We start from the raw sequence: 25,097 nt of genomic DNA on the forward strand, positions 1-25,097 counted from the left end.
AGAAATTTCAGAACTAAAACGAGGCTGAGAGCGATCTTTTTGGAGAAAGTGATGGTGTTCGATTATGTTGACATCACACTTTCCGAATCTCAAACATGGCCTGCGCAAATTTAGAAAAGCACATTGATACTGAAACATAGAGGATATGCAATAGTCAGGTTTGCAAAGCACACAGCAACTTTCACTGTGTTTTTGTCTCTCAACATTATAGAGCAAAGGCAGTTAATTCTGCCATGTATGGTTCATATTTATGGTGGCATAGTGCTGCAGAGTCCCTCGGGAAAACCCAAAAATTATTTTGTGAGATACTGATTGAAACTTCCCCATAACTCCCCGCTAACTCCCTGCTATTGCCATTGTGATTAGACTGGGACTTAAAAACAATAGATAGAGATGCTAAGTTAAGGCACATTTTATATTGGTTTCAAATCTTGTGAGTGAAGAGATAGAACCATATAGGCAGCGGCTGTATGACGTCATTTCAAAACCACAAGAGCTCAAGATACTTTGGCTGATGCACATAAAAATAGTTTAGAAAATCTTGGGTTGAGTGAGTCTTCGACTTCATCTATTACATCCAGAGCCTACAACATTGTGAAAGAGAGGTTCTGGTACTTGGTCTCTGAGAAACAACAGACCTCCCTACCCCTAGGCAGATAGACTAATTGTTTTCTATCTCAGAAATGTGACTATATATTCAAACCATTTTTGGATTATATGAATTCTTCCTCATCCAGAACTTGGTACATAAAGTTTAGATTTGGCATCCTTCTCATAGTATCCTTTATGTGTATGTTGATGCCCTCTGAACTTCAGTGTACCCTGTGTCCTGTTTTCCACCAATTTGAGAAAACAGAGGGACATGTTTTAAGATTTTTTTGCATGGACTGTACAAGGCCAAGATCTAGAAGGGTTAAGCCACTTTGCCCGGTGCTGGGTTTTAGGAACTACCAAGATGCTATAAGAACATGTATGTGTGATCAAGTCTGTGTGCGGCTTTATTCCATCTCAAATATTCTACATGCGGCTTGGCAAACAAGAGCCAAAGTATTACAGTTATGATAATAATTAAATATTGAACTCAATGTATAGATACTAAATTGATAATTTTGAAAATGATTTTACTCAGCAAATTGAATGTCATTTTATATTGAATGTAAATATGTGATTTTATATGTGTCATGTAGGGATCATTCTTTGATGCTTTTCCTGTCACATATGTGTTTTACTACTGATATTATTCATTGAGTGTGCCACTGCTGGAGTCAGGGAATGATGCCCCTCTTGGAGATACTGGAACGCCTCTACCTTTAGGGTAGAGATGCAAGCAGGCAGTCAGTATTGTGGCCCTTTATGAGTAAAATATCCTAACTGCAGCCTTCTCGTCTCACTCAGACATGAACTGTATATGCTATTTGTAACCAGTTTCTGAACATTTCCCCCAGACCAATGAATGCAGCCTGGAAGAATGGACACAACTTTTAGCTGAAGTCAAAGAAACCATGGTACAGTGTTGCTGAATTAATATTTTATTAACTGCTATATTTTTGGATGTGTTTGAGGGTAATCTTCCACTGCCCATAAAGGAACATAATTTCAGTGTATTGTAATATTGAAATAGTACATCAATGAAAGTTTTACAGTCTTTGATCTTTTAAAGTCTACTCAGTAATGACAGCTTTGTATTTATTGTTTTAGTTGTTCCCAACATACAGCATATAACATATGCAATTTTCCAATACTGGCTTATTTTCAATGTTTATGGTTATAAGAATATTTTGCATTGTTTTATTATTTCCAGAAAGACACTGGATGTGTGGTTGATCACTTTCTGTTAGGCGGAAATCCAACAGTGGTAAGTTCTTAATTTTTAGCTTGTTCTGTTGTCTGATTCCAGAATTACCGTTCACATCCTATCCCTGATTCAGAGATATGTTCCTAATCCAAATTGTCTGTCTTCAGTAACATCTCCCCTGAGCACCTCAGGACAATACTTAGTGGCTATCTCTGGGGATGTCTCACATCAGTACAGTTCTTGTTGTCTGTCTCTGGTTATGTCTCCCCTGAGAGTCTCAGAACAATACTTGAATGTTTGTCTCTGTGATGTCCCCAACAAGGACCTTAGTTCAGGACTTAGTGGGCATATTTGAAGGGGGGTGGGATACTATTGAAGATTTTATCATCACTCCAGTGTAGCTCTTTTATAACAGTAATGAGGCAGTACCAGCTATGTGCAGATGAAAAACCTATCTCCCTACCCCAAAAAGTTTAACCCCAGGGTTGGATCAGCTACAACATTACTCTAGCTTTACCTCCGGGCATAACCTGATGTAATGGAGTGGGTATGATATACCAAGCAAAGTAAATGTTTACTCACACATCCTGATGAAAATGGCACAACAATCAAGCACTTTGTGCAAATATTGGCCTAATTTTAGATTTTGGTGGATGGGTTATTCTGTCACAGCGGTGACGGATATCCCTTCAACCGAAATATAAATCCCATTTATGTCCTTGAGTTTTATCTTTCGGCATATGGGATATCCGTCACCCTTGTGATGGAGTAACCCATCCTATGAAATCTAAACCAGGACCATTGTCTGATTTTTTTCTTTTGAGCCTAGTACTCGGTAAAGTGACTATAAGGAAACTGAACATGTGCTTGATGTTCCTGGAGGTTTTTCACCTGTCTACCAAGATGGTTTCCAGTGAAAATAGCAATGTGTTGATTGTCATTAGACTTTCTTAAATCTTCTGAACTCTTTAAAATAGTTCAGCAGGATCAGTATGTCATATTGTTGTGGTCAGTGCTTAGGATCATTTAGATTTTTTGAGTCGAGGGTCTACATGAAAGACGCCAGGCTGATACGTCTCCCTGTTTTTCATGTTAGTAAAAGCCAACATTTTGTCCATCATATTTTTTGCCATGGTCATAAGGTGAGCCCTAGCAGTGCTACATGAAGATAGTTCTCTGCCACAGTTTATAGCTAACTGATCTGTTAAAAAGTTAAACCGCAGAAGTATTTTCACACTTACACAGTGGTAAATGGGTGTTTGACAATGGAAATTTAAAAGAGTGTTCCGCCTTTCGCTGGAAATGTAACAGAATGTGCTGATGTAGCTAAGCTAAACAACAAAACATAGCACAGTGGCCTAACCCAAATCAAAACTGGCAACACAACTGACACATAAAGGGATCAGAACAATACAACAGTCAAAGGTGAATACAACACAGTAAAACACATCAAAAATACAATGTCATGCTAGAGGAACAAAACACAGCAGCACAAACAACAAAATAACATATCATCATCATTAGAACAAGCAGCACAACAGATATGTACAAATATTCTTCTCACACAGTACCAGCAATAGAAATGTGTTTTATAAGACAGGGATAAAAGGTGTTTGCTCCAAGAACTTCCAGAAATATTTTCACGGACATTTAATAGACCAGGCCAGAAATGCTTTGTGATGCATCCCTATGTGTTTCATTTGTGAGTCTAATGCACTTTTAATCTTTTTGGATTTGAGGACAATCCAGGCTCAAATCATTAACAGTTTGTCTATTTTCTTCTAGGAGAAAATTGCAGCCAAAGTTGGAAAGGCTCTGCAACAACTTCGTGACCCTGTCAGAAATCTTCTGGTAATGCTAATTCAGTTGGGGTGAATTTGTGTTATATGCCTTTTTCAATTTATTGTGTGACACACTCACATAAACACAGCATTTCAGGACTCTTTGAAATGCAAGGTACATCTTAAGCAAACAATATACAAACAAAGTTAAAGAGAAGGCAGGCCCCATCCCTGGAAACCCATTGTAAAGGCACAGATTGTTGACTCATAATATAAATATATATAGTATATGTCTAAGGTTTCTCCAGAATGAGCACGCATGGGCTGTCTACAGGACCACCTCCCTCATCACTAACCTTTTAACTTCCTAATAAAGATATATCTCCACTAAATACCAGTGCAAACATGCTAGCATTCTTGACTGTACTGTGTAAGTGAATTAAGGCTCCCTTAAAATACCATGGTGTTCCTTGAAAATGAAACCATAAGGGTTTTGAAGTCTCATTAGAAGTCACTCAAAAATATAATACCATTAACACATTTAAAATGGAAGACATCCATAGCTCCATATTAAGGAATGCTATCAGTTCAAATACATGGCCAGATTTAGAGTTTGGCGGATGAGTTACTCTGCCACAAACCTGAGGGATATCCGTCCATTGTGTTACAATGTCCATAGGATATAATGGAATCGTAATACAGCAGAATCCTTCACGTTTGTTACGGAGTAACCCCATCTGCCAAACTCTATACCCTATGTCCTTGTCCAGATACATATCCATACAATTGCTCCTCATAATCTCTCTCAAGATGAAAATTCAACCCCACTGAAGTCTCTTTCACTCATCCATCAAGCCAGGTATCCTTCAAGTTTTCTTCATTTGGAGTCAGCAGATTTATTGTTTTTGGGTGAAACCTTCTAAAACTGTATTTTTCACACTGATAGATACATGGTGCACATGCATGACTTTGTCTTGAGGCCTTAGTGATATGCTGTGCCTCACAAATCAGCAAAAAATTCAATAGGAGTAAGAAAGCCTATGCAATTTTCCCAGAGGTGGCTGATCCTTGCAAGTTTGTCCACACTAAAAAAATGGTTACTAATACAGGGTATTCTGAACCTGTTGACATGCTTGATACCATTAATGACCAAGAATCAGAACCTATGCTGATCTAAATATGGTGACTCTGTATTTAGAGTGGCATAGTGAACAATAATATGGTGAACTGGAATGAGCCCCAACATAATTACCAGTGGCTGAGTTTAAATCAAACATACTACTTCTTATTTTTTTGTTTCTCCCATTTAAATGTCAGACCATTTTCAGTTTTTAAAAAGTGCTCATATTTTCTGCTTGAAATAGGGCTACACAAACTAAAAAGATTTATAAGATGGAATATGACCCACCCTGTGTGTGTGCAGAGATCCTTTCCATTTCTCAGAGTTAGACAATATTAATTTCAGTGTAATTGGAGAAGTAAATGGAGAACCACATATGGAAGATAAAATGAGGTCTGCCTGAACTGATTTATGTGGAGGTGGCCACCAAGGTGATGTCAGTCTTTGCCAACCTCCCTCAGTTTTAACTTTTAAGCTATGGTTGTTGTAAGAAATTGCCTCTTTTGACCTGGCAGACCCCCATTTTATGCGTGGAGAATGATGTGATTTCAAACTGTGAGTGCCCTAGGCACCTGCTAAACAGATTCCGAAGGCCAGATTTCTTTTCCCAACATTGGACTATGCTTGACACTTCAGCCACCTTTTTAAGTCCCTTGTGAATGGTACCCCTAGTACCTAGTACATGGGTCCTGAAGAAGGCCCCCCACAGAGCTGCACCACCAATTATGCGATTCTCAGAGGCCCCACACCACTCTCATACAGACTGCAATTGCAAGTGTATAACAAGGTGTAACCAAAGTTGCAGACTTGACGTGGCACTCACCAAGAGTGCCATGCCCAATAACAATGCATGCAATATAGGTAACTCACCCCTCTGGCAGGCCTTGCAGCTCTAAAGGCAGGGTGCACTATAAATCATGTGAGGGCATATGTGTGCATGAGCAAATATGTCCCTACTGTGTCTTTGCCAATTCTTAGACATAGTAAGTGTATAGGGAAGCCATAGCAAAAATCATGTGCAGGACACTGGTCATTACAAGTTCCCCAGCTACATGATGGCATCTCTGAACCTGGTGTTTTTTGGTATCAAACAACTCAGAATAACAAACCCACACTGATGTCAGTGTTGGATTTATTATAAAATGTACCCTGAGGGCACCTTAAAGGTGCCTCCTGCAAAACCTAACAGCCCTGGCATGGTTGCTGACTGGCCCTATCTAATCTGCCACAACCAGACATGATTTCGAAGCAGCGGGCAGCTTTAAAGGCGATGCTGCATTTGAAATCTGACATCTGCCTCTGCTGCTAGTAGTAGGTGGCCACCCAATGGTTTTACCCCCACTTTAGCTTGGAAAATCGTCTGGGACCATAGCAAGAATATGAGGAGTAGCCATCCTCAGCCTGCACCACCCCTCAGGTGTGGCAGGTGAGGTGACCACTCCATTTGATTTTCCTCCATCTTGGATATCAGGAAAATATCAAATAAGGGTTAGGGATGTGACCCCCTCTCACAGGAAGTAGTCACTTAGTGGGTGTAGCAACCCTATCGTAGGTGGCCCATTGGCCACTACCAGGTACTCCCCGTAACACACCCTAAATACATTATTTAGAGGGTATCCTTGGAGCAAGACCTCATATTTGATGGACAGAAAGAAGACCAGTACAAAGAGGATCCAACGCACAAGAACTGAAGCCCTGCTGCACAAAAAAAGACACCAAACCCTGCTTGCTGCTCCAAGGACTCGACTATTGCCACTGAGGTGTCGCCTGGAAAGCTGAGGGACTCTACAAAACCCCAGAGCACCTCCAGCCTTCTAAAAATCACCAAGAACCTCACACTGAGTGAAGGTTTCACTTCATGCACCCAGCCGGCAAGGAAACCACAAATTCCGGTAAAGTGACCATCTTCTGACCAATAACTCAGAGCCAGCAACCAAGCCAAATTCCGTACAACAGCTCTTGAGGGCAAGATCTGCCATTATGCCAAGTTTGGTGGCACTGTAACTATCCAGGGCTGTGGCATACCACTACCCATGGTACCAGACCGCCACCATTGAACACCCAGAAACAAAGTCCCCTCTAAACTCCCAAAAGCCCAGACGCAAGCACCCATTGAGGGACTTCAGGACACCCAAGAACCAACCCCAAAGTGTCCCTGCTGACCTGCAGTCCACCCTCCAAGTGATCTGCTCCTGACTCCAAGGACTCCAAGATTCACGACTCACGGCTGACCTATCTGTGAGGCATCTGGTTTCCCTGGCCTTTGCATCAACAAACCAGCTGTGCTGTAGGGGTCCTTAACCCCTTGTGATCTCCAGCCTCCAAGGGGACCCACTAGACTTATCTTTAAGTCCATCTTTGCAGTGGTCGCCATCTCCTTTTGGCGCCATCTCTAAGACCGTTAGCCAGCTGCTGCTTCTGTTTGAACCGGGAGCTGCCGGATGTTCTCTGGCTGGCCCTTTGGACACTTTGATGACCTCGACCTAAAACTAGAAGGTGATTTTTGTGAGAGCATTGCCTGATTTTCTATGCATTTTTAAAGTTGTTCCCATTGATTCCTATTGAGCTTAATTGAGCACAGAAATGCAACATTTTCTAAACTTGGAAAAATCATAACTAAAAAAGTACTTACCTTATATTGGTGTCCTTGGTCTTGAAATATTTTTAAAAACCTATATCATTTTTGTAAATTGTCCTCAAGTTATTCTTCCGAGTGTGATACTGTACAACAAATGCTTAGCACATCTCCTGGATTATCCTAACTGCTCACCCACATTACAACAAAAACAGAGCATTAGGTGGTCTGCTTTTTTGTCTCTGGATGCCAAAGTGGGGTTGCAAGGACTCTCTGCACATGTCACGTCTTTTTTGTTTACTATATAGAGAGCCAGCCTCCTACAATTGTGATGTACTAGATTCCTTGATAAAGCAATACACCTGAAGCCTGAGCAAGAACCTCTTGGAAGTTCTTGACAAGTTTTGACAAACCTGAATTGATGCTATAAGGAAGTTTGAGTCCACAACTTCTCTTGGACCTTTGGTTGATGGAACAGCCTGAATAGGTGTGTGGAGTCCACAATAATGGCCACCTCAGTAGAGATGGGACAATATGGCATGCTACACCTGGAGACTTAGAGTGGCGGGTAGGAGACTATAAAGGCTGAAGTGACTACTTTATACTTGCCGCATTAGTACAATGCTAGCAATGACTCCTGTCTTGTCCCAACATTTCTATTGTCTTTCTTATGCTCCTGCAACCTAACGGAAGAGTAAGCGCATGCCTTCCAAATGTGTCACATTGGGTTACGTCTTAATTGTTCTCTCCACTATATTTTATCTTTTCACATTATGACTTCTTATACATAGCTCTGGTGTGTTGCCGGATCACAGTTTAGTTATATGAGTGCACTTTTATGATTCTGAAGGGGAGAAACTGGGAGGCAAAGTCATTGCTAACAGACATGCTAGCAGCGAGGTTGATGTGTTTGCATAGGGTATAAGTATAGCAATTTAATGGTATTCATGTTTTCCAGTCCTTTATAGATGGTCCCACTGACACAGCAACTCATTTCCACAGTGATACACACCACCCACTCTAGTTACCAGCATCAGCATGCAAAGAGCTGTTCCATGGTCTATGCAGGTATAGATGGACCCATGGCAGCACAGATTGATGGAACAGCCCTTGTATTGAACTTCAGCAGCGATGGTTCTACTGACAAGCTTGTGCCTCATCTTTTAAGGCCTGGCATTAGCCAAAACCTTTCATGTTTATAAAATGTATGTGCATATACAATGTAGCTTTTGTACAAAGTTGGAGTATAAATTGATGGGGGTGACTACCCACCTCAAACAAAAATCCACAATCCTTGCCAGGATGACCTGCTGGAGTCACCACATAAACCTAAGCCCAGCCCGGTGGAAACATTGTAATATGACCGGGGGGAGGTAGCCTGTATGATGGCTGCCTCCTCCCCACAGCTTTGGCGGTCGGAGTTGTAATGAGGCCCTTAGTCTATCAAATGTAAGTCAGAAATCGTTAGTGGGGCAAGACAGCAGGATGTGGCCAAAAGGGGCTCCACAATGTCAGATTGCTGTTAGACGAGGTCTCAGTGAAGTGTTGACTTTTGGCTGGAAAGTTCTGATCAGTTGTTCAGACTTAGTTTCTTTTCTTTGGACTTGGATTCCTCCAGCAGGGTAAGGCTGTAGGCTGTTGCTGAAGAGGGCCCCGCAAGGCCAGATACATTCCAATCGAGATCCTGCTGAATCAGATTAGAGGTCAGCTTTATAACCCTAAAAGACCACATATTTGTCCTGGGTACACAAGACAGCATGTCCAGCCCTTCATTGCCCTTCTCAGGTAACAGACAGCAGGTTTAGACCCTTTCTGATATTTCCACAGGTATAGTAGTGCCTGGCAACATCTTCGTCCAGCAGTGCCTGGCAACAGTCTGTTGGTAGGGTGATTCCTGGCCCCACCCCTACCTAATAGGGCAAACGTTCACATGGGTAAGCAACATTTCCTGTGTGCCCTCCTGCAGACAATCCCACAGTGCCCCTCTCTGCATAAATCCAAGATGGTGAAACCCTTCTCCCCTTGTGCAGAGCCTGTGTGCCCACCACATTGGTGTGGCAATGGCATTGAACAAAACCTCCTCTGTTACCACTCTAAACCAGTTCTGAGGACAGCTCCTCTCCAATGTGATTGGAGCCTGCCTTGCTGGGGGAGCCAAGAAGCACCCTGCCCATGTTCCATCTATTCGTTGCCTGTGACAGAGTGGGTATTTTTAGAGTTTATCAATTCCTGGCCACAGCCTACTGGCTATTCTGTTGAGGAAACAACATCTCCCACACCCAAGCCCTTTGCCTCTGCTCTGAGGACAGTTTCCCCACATCATCAAAAGGGTATTCAATTGCTAGGTGACAGATGGAGCTCATGCAGACTTACTCCCAGAGATATCAGGCAGGGTAAAATTCAACTTTCTAAAAGTACCTTTACCTCAATAATTAATCAAAAACAATTTTACCATTAAATAGAATTTTTTCATAACTATTAAAATGAGTCCTTGAAATACATTTCTGGCTGCTTCCTAACTGAAAGCATCATTTTTAAATGTAATGTAATAAGGTTAACCACTGTTTTCCTTTGGGGTAGTCAGCCTTGCCACAGTGAAAATAGCTTTTGGGACCTTTTTAACCTTGTTTAATAGTTAACTTTTACATGTAATACTTTTAATACCACAACATCTGCCTTATAAGGCTTACTAAAGGGGACATGTAAGTATTTAAAAGGAAGGTTTTGACCTGACAAACGTGGTTATGTTGACAGGTCAAATTTACAGTTTTAAAACTCTTTTTTGTACTATCACTGTAGTAGATGGCACAATAATTATGGTAGCCCAGTAGTGACATTTAACTTACAAGATATTGGTACACTTTGCACCAAATACTACAGTCTTACGGGTAAGTTAAATGTGCCAATTACGAGCATACCAATTTAATCCTGTTGAATGAGGGAGCACAGGCACTAAACCACTCATTAACAGGGGGTAAAGTGCACAGAGTTCTACAGCCAGCAAACACAGATAAGGCAAAAATCTGGGAAAACATGATGCAAAAGATTGTCATACAGGAGGTTTCAGTAATCTCTCATCATCTGTTCATTATTCACATTTTTAGGGTGCTCACCAGAAGGTCAGCCAACTTCAGCCATTGATTTGCCTATCTGTGAGTGACAACATTCTGATCTTGCACAATGTGCACATACCCAAAAAGTAGTCCACTTCTACAGTATTACCAAACCATTCCTGAACATTAGCAACACCAAACATTTGGCATGTAGCACCAGACCTACTGACTTTACCAATGCTTGCTCATTGTGTAAATTGGATGGTAACAATGAAACCTGTACCAGGCAACATAGAGATCCAGGGTCACCAGGCCAGTCAAAGGAAGTAGACAAAAAAACAACCATGATCATAACTAAACAAAATGGCCCAAAAACATTTTCCCTTACCTGTTGTTTGACTAATGAATATTCTTAAACTGGCTTCTCTGACTTTCACAGAATTTTACCTTGTTCACTTTGTCTTGGTCATTAGTATCTCCTACAGCCAGTATAGTTTTTTTGTGTACCTCTGTCCGTCTAAAAACATTGCTATTTTGAGTGTATGCTCTGTCTTTTTGAGCTGGCCTTATGACCCCTCCTCCCCACTAGCTCTGATTCAGTATCTAAAGTTATGTAGAATTCTTAATGTGTTCCAACTTGAGATTTGGGATATTTCCCATTACTCACATTGAATATTTCACAAACTAGACTATTTTCAGGCTAAACCAGTTCTACCACTCACACACGCTGCTATGGAACCATGGACAACTCCCAACTACTGATGAAACTTTAAATTGTATGCTGCCCAGTGCATTTTTTGGGCACCACATTTTCTACTCTTGTCCTTCTGTCTCCCTTCTACCTCCACCTACATAGATCATGTGGCATATAGAGCGGTTTCCTGTCTATGCCAGCAGTGGCACATCATGTTTACAGCTCTGCAATTTATAGCTCATATGTTTTTTTTGCGTTATCATTCGACCGTCTGATATGTGATATTGCTTCCATCTTAATATCATCTTGCCATTTTCTAATAGTTCAAACTTAAACTGCTTTGGAATACTGGCAAAAAGCAAGATGCATTATTTTGAAATCATTTCTTGAGAACTTTGAATTAAATGAAAGGTTTTCCAATTTTTTTGTTAAAAATTATTTCTCCCATTTACAAAATGAAACATTATATGATCATTTTTTATTAAAAAAACTAATTCCAGGGAAGAACTTGAAGACTGCAACCCCATAGAAAACAGGGTACTCTTTGAAGGGATGGCCTCCAAGACTGTGCTGTATACTTACTGCACATTCAGAAAAAATTGACCTGACAATCTCTACCCCTCAGGTTCAAGATGGGGGCTGACCTGGGACCGATGGAAGACAAAGACCGGGAAGCAGTCCTAATGCGTCATCAGGAAGTGACGATAGAAAAAATCGTGAGACTTAGGCTACTGAGGTTCTGTACAGAGTCTATTATCACAAACACTGGTTGTGTAAGATGGGGAGGGCACAGGCTCCAAATTATTTATAATGGGAGGGCTAATTTTATCTTACCGTTGGGGAATGCTGCCGTAATAAATCATACTGGAAGACATTAACCTCAATGTTGACCTGCGTTGTGGGGATACAGGTCCCTCACACCTCCCACTTCCTTATATTAGGTATACCCAATGCTGTGGACCTACCCAGGAAACAGCATCTTTTCAGCACACTAGGTTTTTGCCCTGGCAAAATGAGACATAGGCAGAAGATGGGGCAGGACATCTCTTTCACTGACTTAGTGAGTAATGGGCATGAGACAATATACAACACACTATATAGAGATGGAGACAGAGGTCTATAGTGCATCAAGCTTCCAGAATAAAACAGTGTGGGGACCCTGGAGAGCTATTTTGATCTAGACTAGTATTCCAAAACATATCGAAATACCCTGATGGGGAGCGATATCCCCTTATGGGAGGAAGACTCCTCGGTGCCACTCGGACAATGACTTGAAGATTGCTGTGGATGGAGCAGGAGAGGAGGGCCTATCGTCGGCTAGACCATATCCTTTTGTCACTGTCTATTGAGGCTATATATTACTTCAAAGCAGGATTGCTTCTGTACTTTTATCCAATGTATGATGATTGTGCAAGTCATGGTGGTTAAGTTCTTACTGTTGTAACAAGGCAAAAACCAAATAAAACAGATTAAAACAATAAATGGTTGGAAAGCAATGCATTTTGGTACTCTGTCAAAAACACATCTCACTGTGATTGCCTTTCTACTTTTTAGAAAAACCTTAAAATTGAGGAACCAGTTTTTGATCTGCTGTGTGAACTACTGGTAAGTCGCTCCTCTTTTGGTTTAACTGATGGTTTTCCTAAAAGGAAAGAACATTGGCCTGTCACTTACTTTATATCAGATACCTAGGATATCTGTTTCATCAGCAATAAGGGTTCTGAACTCCTCTGGCCTATTTATTGTAGTCCTTCTGGTTCAAAACGTTCTGCAGCAGCTAAAGCTTGTGTTTCTGTGCTGGGAAGCCACCTTAAAATAAATTACAGTTAAACCACTCACCTACTTGTCTGGCTTTGTATTACAAGTGAATGATAGAATATCCTCGGACACACACCAAAGACAGTAGTACTTAACTATGATTGTACTTTAGTAAATAATGCATTATCTTATGATAGCACCAAGTCTCATTGCACTCAGGACGGAAGAAAAACCTACGGCTAGTAAGGCATGCCCTTCATCACAAGGAGCTCTATCCGAAGTCAAAACAGAGTAATTCCACTATATGTGTTATGTATTATGTGAATAACAGTACATTTTGGCCGCCACAGGACTAATCACACTATACCATGTGCAGAAGGCTTACATCTTCTAGCCAATAAAGAAGTCATGTGTTAAGGTCTAGGTGAGAGATCTGATGCATCAGACAAAATAATTGTCTTCATGATAAATGATTATTTTGTTGTCAAGCTACGGATACGTTACCAAAAGGAGGTTTCTTGGAGTCATGACTGCAGGAATATTGGGTGAATATTTGTGCCAATGTTCGAAGACAATGAACAGCTCACTAGTTCTGATCTTCTTTTAGACAATGACCCTTATTGACAGAACATCCAACTTGGAAGCTGTAGCCATCATGTTGTCTTTTTGATCTATGACCTGGGATAATTTGTTGTATTGTATGCATTCCTCTCCTCTAGAACATTTTCTGCAACACATTTTCTCCCATCATTAATCAGCCTTGCATGCTTTAGACATGTGGAGGACTTTGCTGGATTTTAGACACATGGTGGAATATAGTTTTTTTGGGGTGGGCATTCTGTACCTACAATACAGCATACATCATTTTAGTTGGCAATTACATTATTAATCAACATTTTATGGCAAGACCCAGAAGCTAACATTATGCAAGTTTAATGCTTTTCTAATAAACAACTTGCTACATTCACAACTGGTTTTAAGTAAAATGTCCTAAAAGTCACATACTTTGACCAATTAACACCATGCAGAATATCTTGCAATGAAACTCCCATCAAGAAAGCCATAGAAGCAGCCGCTTCTGTCAATGAGTGTGCATCAAACACACTAATGGCCACGACTTGCTCTACTCATTATCTGTTTCACCGATTTTGCAAGCATTGGAGAAGAAACTGCTTTAAGTAACTCATACACTCCATGCGGTATCATCTGCGCCCTTCTCTTTCATACTTCTTTACACACTTAATCACATATAAAGTCTCTTCGTCTTCAAAAAAAGGATGTTATATTGAATATTAATTTATTTTTATTGTTTTAGTTAGATCGTAACTCATACCCTCCGGTGAATAAATTCTACTTGTTATATCAAGCACTTTCACATCAGTAAGCCTTTGAGATGAAACCAAGCACAACAAAATTGTCAATTACGTGGATACGTCTTTTAGGGGCAACAACTCATTTGACTCACAACCTATCAGAAATTCTAAAATTTTAGACACATCTCATACTGAGTTATACTGATAAACTGGAGGCTTTGCTAGTCTTATACTTCTCCTCAACTTACGTACTACTATATCTTGTCCTACAGAAGATCCATCAACCAACTGATGTACTGCAGCAATTGATGATCTAAACACATTCACTGTTCTATGAGACAAGCCATCCTCAAGCTTCTCTGCCAAACAGTTTAGCACCTCCACTGAAGACACTGAAATGGGATCAAAGTCTCTCTCCATGCTCCTGCAAACCTATTTTGGTATGCCAATCTATATATCATTCTTGTACCAGGAGCCCATGATTCCTTAGTAAGTGATGAAACCTGGTCTGAAAGACATGGCACTACCCATACTCTCCTGAAATTCTCCATGACACTAACCTCAACTGATGTGAGATTACTAGCTCACAAAGCCCTCCTGCAGGACCCTTTAGGAGGGCTGGAAAGCACAGTAACTGATTTAGAACATCCACTGACACCTCCAGCAGAATAGGGTACCATACCTGAGCTCTCCAGAGTGGAGTTATGTAAGCAATATTCTTCTAGTAGAAAAGAAAGGCAAAGGCATGATACCAGTTATAAATCTGAGGTATCTGAATGATTGGGTAGAGTACCATCATTTCAAGATGGAAGGGATGCATATGCTGAGAGATGTTTTACAGACAGGAGATTGGCTGACTTGTCTGGGTCTGAAGGATGCTTATCTGACAGTCCCAATTTGGAACCACATAAAAAAGGCCTACAGTTCAAGTGGAATGGAAAGATTTGAAAGTTTGTCAGTCTTCCTTTTGGGCTATCTTCTACTCCAATGTCTTTTACAAAGGTGCTTTGCTCCCTGGTGACGTACTTAAGAGAATGAGGTGTGCATCTGCTGATTTATTTGGACAACATTTTAATAATGGATCAGGACAGGTTAAACGTGGAAGTCAAGTGAGGATGGCTGTGCAGTTGTTGGAGGATCTAGGTTTCGTAGTGAACGAACAGAAGGCGTGTCTGACCTTGAACCAAGAATCACTGTTTTTATGATTTTTTGTGGGTACAGTGGAGGGTCAGTTGAACCTACCCAAGGAAAAATTAAAAACAATAAGAAAAGAGATTCCAAAAGTATTCAGTTTGGATATGATTTCATGAAAAATGTTAGTGAGAATGGTAGGTCTGTTGTCTTCCATGATTCAAGCTATTCTTCCTGGACCATATCTGTAGAGGCATCCTCTATCTCTGGAGAACTGAACTTTGGGTGTTTCTCCATGGATTGCAGTGGACCGTATTGAGGTATGTTAGATCGTCAGCTATATTAGTGGGTGCACAAAGAGACCCTGTATTGTTTTTCAGACCATTTCCCCTCTGGTGAGTGAAGTCCAGTCCTGGACAAATTAACTATCAACTTAAGAACATTAAGGGTTGAACATGCCTTGTTGGAGAATAAACATTGGGCAGGGAATGAAAAGGTAAATTATTTGCCATGAGGAGTCATCTCTGTAAAGGCCATTACCAGCTCTGCGACCACTCTGAAAATTGCTCTACCGTTCCATGCCTCCATATTTTTCAACCACCATCTGAGCACATCCCTCACCTCTGATTTCATACCCTTTCTTAAATGTACCACTTACAATTTCTTCAGAGCGCAGTAATTCAAAGGAGCAGGTTAAATAGCCTGAATTGTACATAACAAAAGGTCATCCTCACAAGCCTACATCCTCAAAAAAATCTAATCATGTTTTAAAACGTTCTGAATTTCTTTCCTTATCCTTTTTTAGCTTTTCTTTTAGTAACTTCAAAACCCTTTCAACAACATTCACCGGACATTCTGGAAACTGAGGTGGTCATTCTGAATTTTGTGGGCGGTGGAGGCAGCCCGCCAAACTCAACCTGACTGCTAGTGCTGCCAGGACACCGCCTGCCCTATTCCAAGTTCACAACAGGGCCGGCAGACGTGAAAATAGTGTTTCCGGCCGCCGGCCCTGCGGTGAAGTGGGGTGGCACTAATGTGGCAGTGCAGGGGGTGCAGCAGCACCCGTCGCGCATTTCACTGCCAGTAATTCGGGTATTGAAATGCGCAATGGAGTTGTGCATGCGGGCCCTGCACTGCCCATGCCAAGTGCATGGGCAGTGCAGGGACCCGTAGGGGCCCCAGGCACCCCCATTCCACCAGCTTTTCCACTGCAATGTAAACCGCCATGAAAGGCTGGTGGCTGGGGACTCGAAATTCAGAGCAGTGCTGCCCTCGGGGGATTACAACCTTCGGAAACGCCAGGCTGACTGCAATCTGGTGGTGTCGGCAGTTGAACAGCGGCAGCTCAGCCTCGGTCAGAATAGGGCGGATCGGACCACCATGGTCTCAAGTCCGCCAGACCCGGAATGACTCCCTGAGTCTCCTGTCATGGTACTAAACAAGATTTTTTCCAGCTGACCACAAAATCTAATGATTCTAGAAACTGACAGCCATCTGAGTATGTTCCTTCACCTTGCTCTGATCCATGATCAAAATATCTTTTAGATACATAATCAATCAAATCCCTCTCTCAGATAAGATGCTTCAAGACATAAAATCGTTATGAAACACCACTGGGCAGACAATAGACCAAACAAAGGCAAACTAATTTCCAAGTCTTTCCACCTGAACATAAGGTACTTCTGGTGAGGTTCCCAAATCAGAACCATCCGATAAGCATATTTCAGATCCAGTCGTGTCATCCAATCTGCTTGTAGAATGTCCCTTAACATATGCATCCCTTTGATTGGTGATGCACCACTCAGTCTTGGGACTGCTCAAGTTTATCACCAGTCTCATTCCCTTGTCTTTCTTTTCCACTAAGAAAATATTGCTTACAAAACCTCCTTGTTTCTGGCTCAGCTCAACCCTACCTGTTCTGGACTGAACTGAACTTCCTTGGGAACCCAACTTTGAATTGGTTCCTCTGAAAATCCATGCAATAACCTTGCACCATAAGTAACACCCTTGGGTCTTTGGTCACTCAAAATCAGTTGTGATAAAACTGGGCACATCTGCTGACCAATTTTACAGAGATAACAGTAAGGGATAAACTTACCTGATCCTCTGTTCCGATGATAGCTATCCCCTCCACGTCCTCTTGGATGCTGACATTGAGGGTAGAAGGTTGATTTCCAAGAACTATTTGTGGGTCCATATCCAGAGGTAAATGATTCTCTCATATTTCGCAATCCTCAGCTCAAAAACAACCCCTTGTTCTTCCAGCCCCACTAAAAAACATGATCCTGAAATACTTTCTTAATATCCCTCTGTGACTTTTGGATAGAGGAATAGGCTCTTACAAACTTAGACACAGCTTTAATGAATTTGTCTCCAAATAAAAGCCCCTTTGCTGAACGACCTGCCTCATTATTCACCAAACCTACCAATTTGGGTTCTATAAGCAGTATGCCTTTCCTCCATTCCATAGAAAGGGCAGTATTTTTGTTTCCTAAAAAACATACCACCCCCTAAGACCGATTGAGGAAGATCCTGAATGTCCACCATTTGATTATTAATATGTGCCTCTTCAACAATATCAAAAATGTTTGTCAGTGGTCCAACAACATCTGAAAGGCAGTGCTGGCACATTTTCAGTCCTTTATCTTAACCCCAAATGCAGGTTACACCCCTCTTTGCCAAAAAAAGCCAAGATTTTAGGATCCAATGTAGGAGTCACCAAAACATTATCCTCTAAACAAGGTCTAGGACGTTCCAAACTTAACCTGACGTCATTAGGATTTTTTCTTCTCATTCAAGCATGCAGATAGTTTCCAACATGTTCTAGAGAGGACCACTCTGGTGAAGGAGGATGCCTTATAAGGAAAGGATCAAAGATTGAATCAAACATGAGATTGAATAAACCGTCACTAGAAGCATCTTTCCCCTTTTTCATTTGCCTCCTTAATTGTAACTACTTATCACTCTCGGACTCAACTGATTCAAAATTAGAAGAGCAGCTTATTTCAACTTCGGCACTACCCGAAGATTTGTCACAATGTACCATCTTATGTTTATGACCTTTCATCTTATTTTTAGTTTCTCTGCTTGGGCCTTTATATTGCCTCCTGTGTTTGTCCTCAACACTCTCTTGGCTCATGTAAGCACAACTTCCATGTTCCGCCAATATAGTTTTCCTTTTTTAAGATTATGAAAACTCCTCAAACAGGTGCTTTCTCTTTCTTGACACCTTTCCTTGCTTAATACTGTGGGTGGTCTTACCCGCAGACCAACATTTTTCCACTTGAGGGGTGACTTTATAACATGACATCATAGCCTCAATTGTTTTCTCCATTTCTGAACTTAAGTCTAAGGAGACTTTCTCTAAGGCAATCTTTAACTTGTCTTTCAGCATTGTCTTGTCATCTGTGTAAAACTTGTCCTCACTCATAATGGCAAATTCAAATTATTCTAATAATAACTTTAATCTAATATCTAAATATCTCTGCAAACATAATGCCAGCTTTTCTCAAATCTATTGTAACTTCAAAATCCTGAACACCCACTGGCAGTTCTACGAGATGAAACAGATCTCATTCCATTAGTAGTAACTGCCATTTATAAATGTCATCTTAAAACTCCATGTTTTTCCAGAAAGACATCCAGAATTTCCTAATCTTTAAATATGGCTGCCCTAAATGATCTTCAGCCAATGAAATGGAATCTACTCTAATAGTTGTTTTCATCGCTTTCAAAGTCTAAACATTTGATTTGAGTGCATTAAAGAAAAAGTGTGGGATGCAACTCATAATGGCTTTTGAAATCTACTCACTAACATCCTCGCGGCAAAACTCTCACTCAACATCCAAGCGGAAAGAGCAGGAAAATGCCAACTGCACTTTCTTCCCAGTCATAACCAACCATGTGGAATAGTGCATATAAATATTTCCGGTGAGATTCAAGAGCCTCAGAAACACTCTGGACCTACGTGGCTTCCAGGAGGATAGAATTCAAGAGACATTGTCATAAGTCAAGAGTGCCCTCCGCAAGCTCTCAACATGGCAAAGACAGCACAGTCAGCACGTATGTAGCATAACACTGGTTTGCGTGAGGTCACTCCACAATGAACCGTCCCAACGGATAAAACATGAAACACAGTAAATATCAGAAAACGTCAGCACTTTATAAACATAGAAACACATAAAACATCATATATGTCCATGCCTATATAAATCGAGAAACATTTAAAAAACATACAATGAATCATTTAAAAGGATTAAATGAATTCTGTGATGAAATGACTGCACCTTGAACATAATACTAATAAAACATAACATATAGATAGAAAATATGAATTAAGTAATCACTCAATCTATTTACCATTCACACCCCACTCATAGTACTTAACTGCAGGAGCAGCAGCAAAAAAGAAAACTGAGGATTGGGGGTTCTCTGGCTTTGTTATATTGGAATTCTAAGTTCTATATTCTCTGAAGGAGCTTCTGTGAGTGGTGGCAATAGAGAAATATGCATAATGTTAGCCTCCGGGTCTTGCCATAAAATTGTCATTCAAATGTTGCTTCTGTCCACCACAGAATAACACTTGGGGTAAGAGATCAGCCCAATTGAGTAACTGGCTTTACTTTATGCAAGCAATGACAATTTACTTGTGAACCATGGGCATATCTGCCATACAAATAGCCCCTTTCAGTTCTAGGGCCAGTTGGAAAATGTGTACTTTCCTTTTTAAAATATTTTTTCTTTTAAAATATTTACTTCTTTTATGTATTTTTGTGATGACCTGGAAGCTCCACAGACATTCCTAACAGGCTCTCACTGCCTCTTTCAGTGCACACACCCATTTACTACGTCTGGATGTGAGCATCAAAGCACAAACCTTTCCGCTATTTCTTGAAAGTAAAGTATTTAAAAATTGAAGTCATAAATCTTTGAATGTTTTTTTCCATATAGTACAGAAAAAAACATTACAAGAAGTGTTCCCCTAAGAGTAGATGCAACAAACATTTGCTGCCTTCTTTTAATGTTTTTGTCATACTTTATTATTTTATACGATTCCACAATGGCCAATGCCGTGCTTCCAATGCATCGGACATCTTCAAACAATGAAGTAATAATAAAGTAATGACATGGAACAAGTATTTGAACAGGACTTCTCCATGATGCTTAACAGTAAAAAGTGGCCTGTGTGAAATTAATGTTATTGTTAATGTGACATATTCAAAGCATCTCGAACATACTCTGTAGTACGCTGCAGTAAGTCAATCTAGCATGTAACAAACATGTTTAGCTGTTTTAATCAATCACTTTCCATTTAAGTTAATGGTCTCCTGGACTTTCTCTCACAATTCTATGAGTTTATTTCCATTAATGATGTTATCTATACAGTGGTTTTATCATTTCCACAGCAAAGCTCAAAACCAAAGTTTTAAAACATTTCATTACTCATAGAAAGCCTACATAATGTATTTATGCTATAGATGTTTTTCCATCTTAGTGATGTCTAGTTGAGCCATGTATAGGGGGGAGTTTAGAATTATTCATATTTGATGTGTTCATCGGAATGCGAATGCCGTGTGGTTACCTTAATCATGACAATTTACATTTCTAACTATATTGTAACTGCATTTTTCTCTCCAGGGTGATCTTTTGTTGAAGGTTGGAGAGCTTCTGGTAAGGCCAAGTGAACTGTAATTTTGGTACATGCACAATTTCATGTCAATATCTTGGATAATATGTATTCTGTACAAGTGAAGAATTTGCAAAGTTACCTCCTGAATACAATGTACAATAAATATATCAGAGTTGTTTTTTTTTCCCAAGCAAGACGTCATATGATTCTGTAAGACATAATTGTACAAATACAGTTGCATTATATAAACAATACATGTGATCATTGGATGCCACAGAACATTTTTCTTCTTTTCAGTACAGTCACAATGTAATTGTTTTTTTTAGACCAACCTCACTGACGAGCTAAATCTCGGGGTAAGTCATTTAACTTGTTTCTCATGTTGCATGGTTACCTCAAATAAAAATAAAATAGAGGCTTTCATTGTAATCAAAATATCAGCTCATTTACTTATAATGAGCTTTCCAGACTGACAACAGTCTGGAAAGATAGGGGTGACACACACAGTGGGTCCTCTGACTTGAGACAGTGATAAAGAAATCTCATTGCCCCCCTCCCTCTGTCATCTTGCATTCTCCAGTCTCATCTTCCCTCCATCACAGTTTCTAAATCTCTCCCCATGAACCTCCCCTTCCTCTAGTGTTTAATACTTTATCACTCAGTGTGCTCGTTCTCTACAGTCTCATCTTCCCAGCTAGAAAAACTCACATACATTTTATCTGGCCTTTATTTCAATTCTCAAATATCTTTACAAGGTAGAAGTGATATTTAAGTGAGTAAATTTCTTATTTTTATGAAGTAACTAGCCTCAAATATAAAATTATATTACCCGTGTTTACCTTTTGTGCTATCAATCTCAATAGTAGGTCACCTTTTTGATGTTAAACTAAAATCTATAAGGTTTGTACATATTTTCCTTAAATAAGAACATTGATTATCATAATGAAGATGAGGATGATGCTATAATTATTCATATTTTCTGACTTCAAATTTAATGATTAACTTTTTCCTTGTCAACAATATGGACCCAGTATTTTAGGGACTATTGTGAAACGTTCTTAAACAAGACATCTTTCCTTGCTGCAGAAAGTCATATAACTCTTTTAAGCTTATAAAAAACTTTATAAATCCTTTTTCCTTCTTCTAAAAGGTGATCTTCTAAAGAGGTCTTCATGGGATCTGAATCTGACTGTGTTGCTAAGGTTATATTTACACTTTAGTGGTGAGGAAGTGCCTCAGGTAGTAGAACACTCTAATGATGAGTGTATATACAACAATACTTGATTAATGACCAACTTCTCCGATGACAGATCTGTAACTCTTCTCCATACAGATTGTAAGTGTTGTTTGAAGGCAGTGGACAAGTGTTGTATTTGATAAGAAGTACAGCACTATCCACCATCAATTCTATCATCTCTACAATGAGGTACTCGATCTGTAAATAATTAGTCAGATTCTCACACTAACATAGCCAGGATTAGTAACACTCAATACGAGAAAAATTCAAATCCCAGCAGCACTGAATCATTCTTTCATTTTTCCAAGCGCATTACTATTGAGCTGGATACTTACAAAATCTAATATTCAAACACATTAAGAAATTTCACAATGAAGGTGTCTTTATCATCATTATTATACTGAATTTCACCTCCATTTGAGTAGTCAGTCACACACACTACACCATAGTATTCAACTAAAACACACAGCTGGATCTCAGCTTTCACATTGTGAATTAATATGAATGAGAACCAGAATGCGTTCACCCTCAGCTGGTTGATAATGTTTTTTTTTCATGTATTGCATTTTGCTAAAAAATATTTCTCTTTAATAATAAGGCATTTTCTTTTCAATACAAGGGCATCACTGGTGGCCTTCTCGGTAGTGGTGGCATTCTCAGCGGCGGTGGCCTTCTTGGCAAATGAATCAAGGTAACGTCAACCTCTGGTTTCTATACATTCATCCTTCATGATGATGTCAACCCTGCACTGCACCTCTAGCCACAGGGGCTGTCACAGTTCAACTCCTTTGTGTGATGAACAGGTGGTACAAAAAAAGGCATTAGCTTAAGCCATGGACCTAATATAAATGCAAATCTTCAGGAAATACTGTACTTTTCTTCAGTAATTCCAAAGACAATCATAGGGATGTCTTCACATCACCACCTTCAAATAAGGAGACTCAGAGACTAAAAACAAATACAAGGGTTTTAAAAAGTGGGTCTCTAGTTGGCAGAAGTATAAACCCTGTCTGCGTAGGGAACACAATCCTAGTCTGGGTAAGTCACAACACAACCTAAATTATCCTGTGCTTACCCTCCATAGCTTGGCACAGAGCAGGCATGCTTAACTTAGAAGGCATTGTGTAAAGTATTTGTGGAATAACTCATTCAGTAACACAGTAAAAACACCTCAAAAAGTACTCCAAACAATAGATAATATTTATCTAAATAAAATAAGACCAGAACGACAATAATTCAATATGCATAAGTCAAGATATCACTTTCTGAAGGTTTAGATGAGCCTCAGTTCTTAAGAATCAGTGGATGTATCCTTTTAACACACAGTACCTGGAATGCATCTAAAACTATGACGCAGAGGGCTACAGAGGAAGAGATGTGTCGGAAAGTTAATAGATGCGTTGGTTCTTCCGGCACTGTGAAGGTGATGCGTCATTTCTTTCCACGCAGCGAGATAATGCGCCAATTTCTGGGAGGTCAGCCTAGGTTCCTCACTGCAATAACGGGATATTTTGACCCACAGTGGCGATGTCTGGAAAATCCAACATGTGCTGTGGATGAGTAACAGGTGCAGCATTGATCTGGCAGGCGATGCACCGATTTTTCAGCTGCAAGACAGACGCTGTGCCAATTCTGCAGGTGTTGCCTTAAATTTTTCTGGTGTTGCATCAGTTTTTCCGGCACTGTGGAATTTCTCCTTCAGATGAAGTCTTTGATGGTCCTGGGACTTTAGAAAAATGGGGCAAGCTTAGTCCAGGCCCTTGTGGAACACTTGTGGGAGGAAGGCAGAGTCAGGGGCCAGCAGGCAGCAGGGCAACAAGTAGCAGAGTAATCCTTCCAGAAAAGCAGTCCAGATAAGGCCTTTGGGCAGCACGGCAGTCCCTATGACAGAGACAAGTTGTAAGTCCAGAAGTGGATGATTTTAGGGGGTCACAGACCTTGTATATATACCCAAATGTGCCTTTGAAGTGGAGGAGATTTCAAAGAGTGGTTCTGAAGTGCACAAGTTCCCCTTTCAGCCCAGTCCTGTCTGCCAGGTTATCTGTGGGGGTTTTCATTAGTCCTTTGTGTGTTGTCAGTCCACTAGAGTTTAAAGTGCAATTGAGAGTCCCTCCACCCTTCCTGCATTAGAAGACCCATCTGTATGCAGTTAAGAGCAGATGCAGCTGAGTGGCTGCGTTTATGGCTGACTGAGTGGAATGCACAAGGGGGGTTGTCAACCAGCAAAGACCAGGCGTGGATTGGAGATAGGCAGTAAGGCACAGAGAGCAGTATGTGCAGAGAAATGCCTACTTCGTAAAAGTGGCATTTCTAAAATAGTAATGTTAAATCCAACATCACCAGTCCGCAGGATTTCTCACTGCCATTCCAACCATACCAAACATGACAATGCCACTCCCTTCAAATCAGAAATGACAACTTAAAAGTATATAAGGAAATTTACAAGCTGCCCCATGAGAGGAGCAGGTTTCACAATAGTGAAATCTGATTTTTGTAGCATTTCACTACCTGGACAAGTAAAACTTCCAAGTACATGTTCTGCCTTTTACTTAAATAACACTCTGCCATGTGGGCTACCTAGGGCCTACCGTAGGTGTGACTTGTATGTAATAAAAAGGGAGTTTCAGGCTTGGAAAGTAGTTTTAAATCCCAAATCAAAGAGACAGTGAAACTGCACACAAAGCCCTTATAATGGCAGGCCTGCGGCATGGTTAAGGGGCTAGTAAGTAGGCTGGCACAATCAGTGCTGTAGGCCCACTAGTAGCATTTAATTTACAGGCCCTGGGCACATGTAGTACACTGTACTAGGGACTTACAAGTAAAGTAAATATGCCAACTGCATATGAGTCATTGTGACCAAGTTTTAGGGAGAGAGCACATGCACTTTAGCACTGGATAGCAGTGGTAAAGTCCCCTGAGTTATGAAGCCAACAAAAATGATGTCAGAAAAAGAGGAGGAGGAAGGCAAAAATGTTGGGGTGACCCTTCAGAGAGAGCCATTTTCTGACAAA

General features: G+C 40.5%; 1 protein-coding gene across 1 annotated transcript in view; it reads left to right on the top strand.

Annotated features, from left to right (window-relative positions):
* LOC138260828 (ranaspumin-like) overlaps nucleotides 1–25,097 on the top strand; it is a 53,370-nt gene that overhangs the window by 17,426 nt on the left and 10,847 nt on the right. Inside the window, exons 4-10 of the mRNA XM_069209252.1 lie at nucleotides 1,446–1,505; nucleotides 1,802–1,855; nucleotides 3,581–3,646; nucleotides 12,573–12,623; nucleotides 20,858–20,890; nucleotides 21,176–21,205; nucleotides 22,706–22,777. Coding sequence (XP_069065353.1) covers nucleotides 1,446–1,505; nucleotides 1,802–1,855; nucleotides 3,581–3,646; nucleotides 12,573–12,623; nucleotides 20,858–20,890; nucleotides 21,176–21,205; nucleotides 22,706–22,771 — 360 coding nt within the window. The 3' untranslated portion in view covers nucleotides 22,772–22,777. The remainder of the gene's footprint in view (nucleotides 1–1,445; nucleotides 1,506–1,801; nucleotides 1,856–3,580; nucleotides 3,647–12,572; nucleotides 12,624–20,857; nucleotides 20,891–21,175; nucleotides 21,206–22,705; nucleotides 22,778–25,097) is intronic.

This window comes from Pleurodeles waltl, chromosome 10 (assembly GCF_031143425.1).
Source record: "Pleurodeles waltl isolate 20211129_DDA chromosome 10, aPleWal1.hap1.20221129, whole genome shotgun sequence".
Classification (NCBI taxonomy): domain Eukaryota; kingdom Metazoa; phylum Chordata; class Amphibia; order Caudata; family Salamandridae; genus Pleurodeles; species Pleurodeles waltl.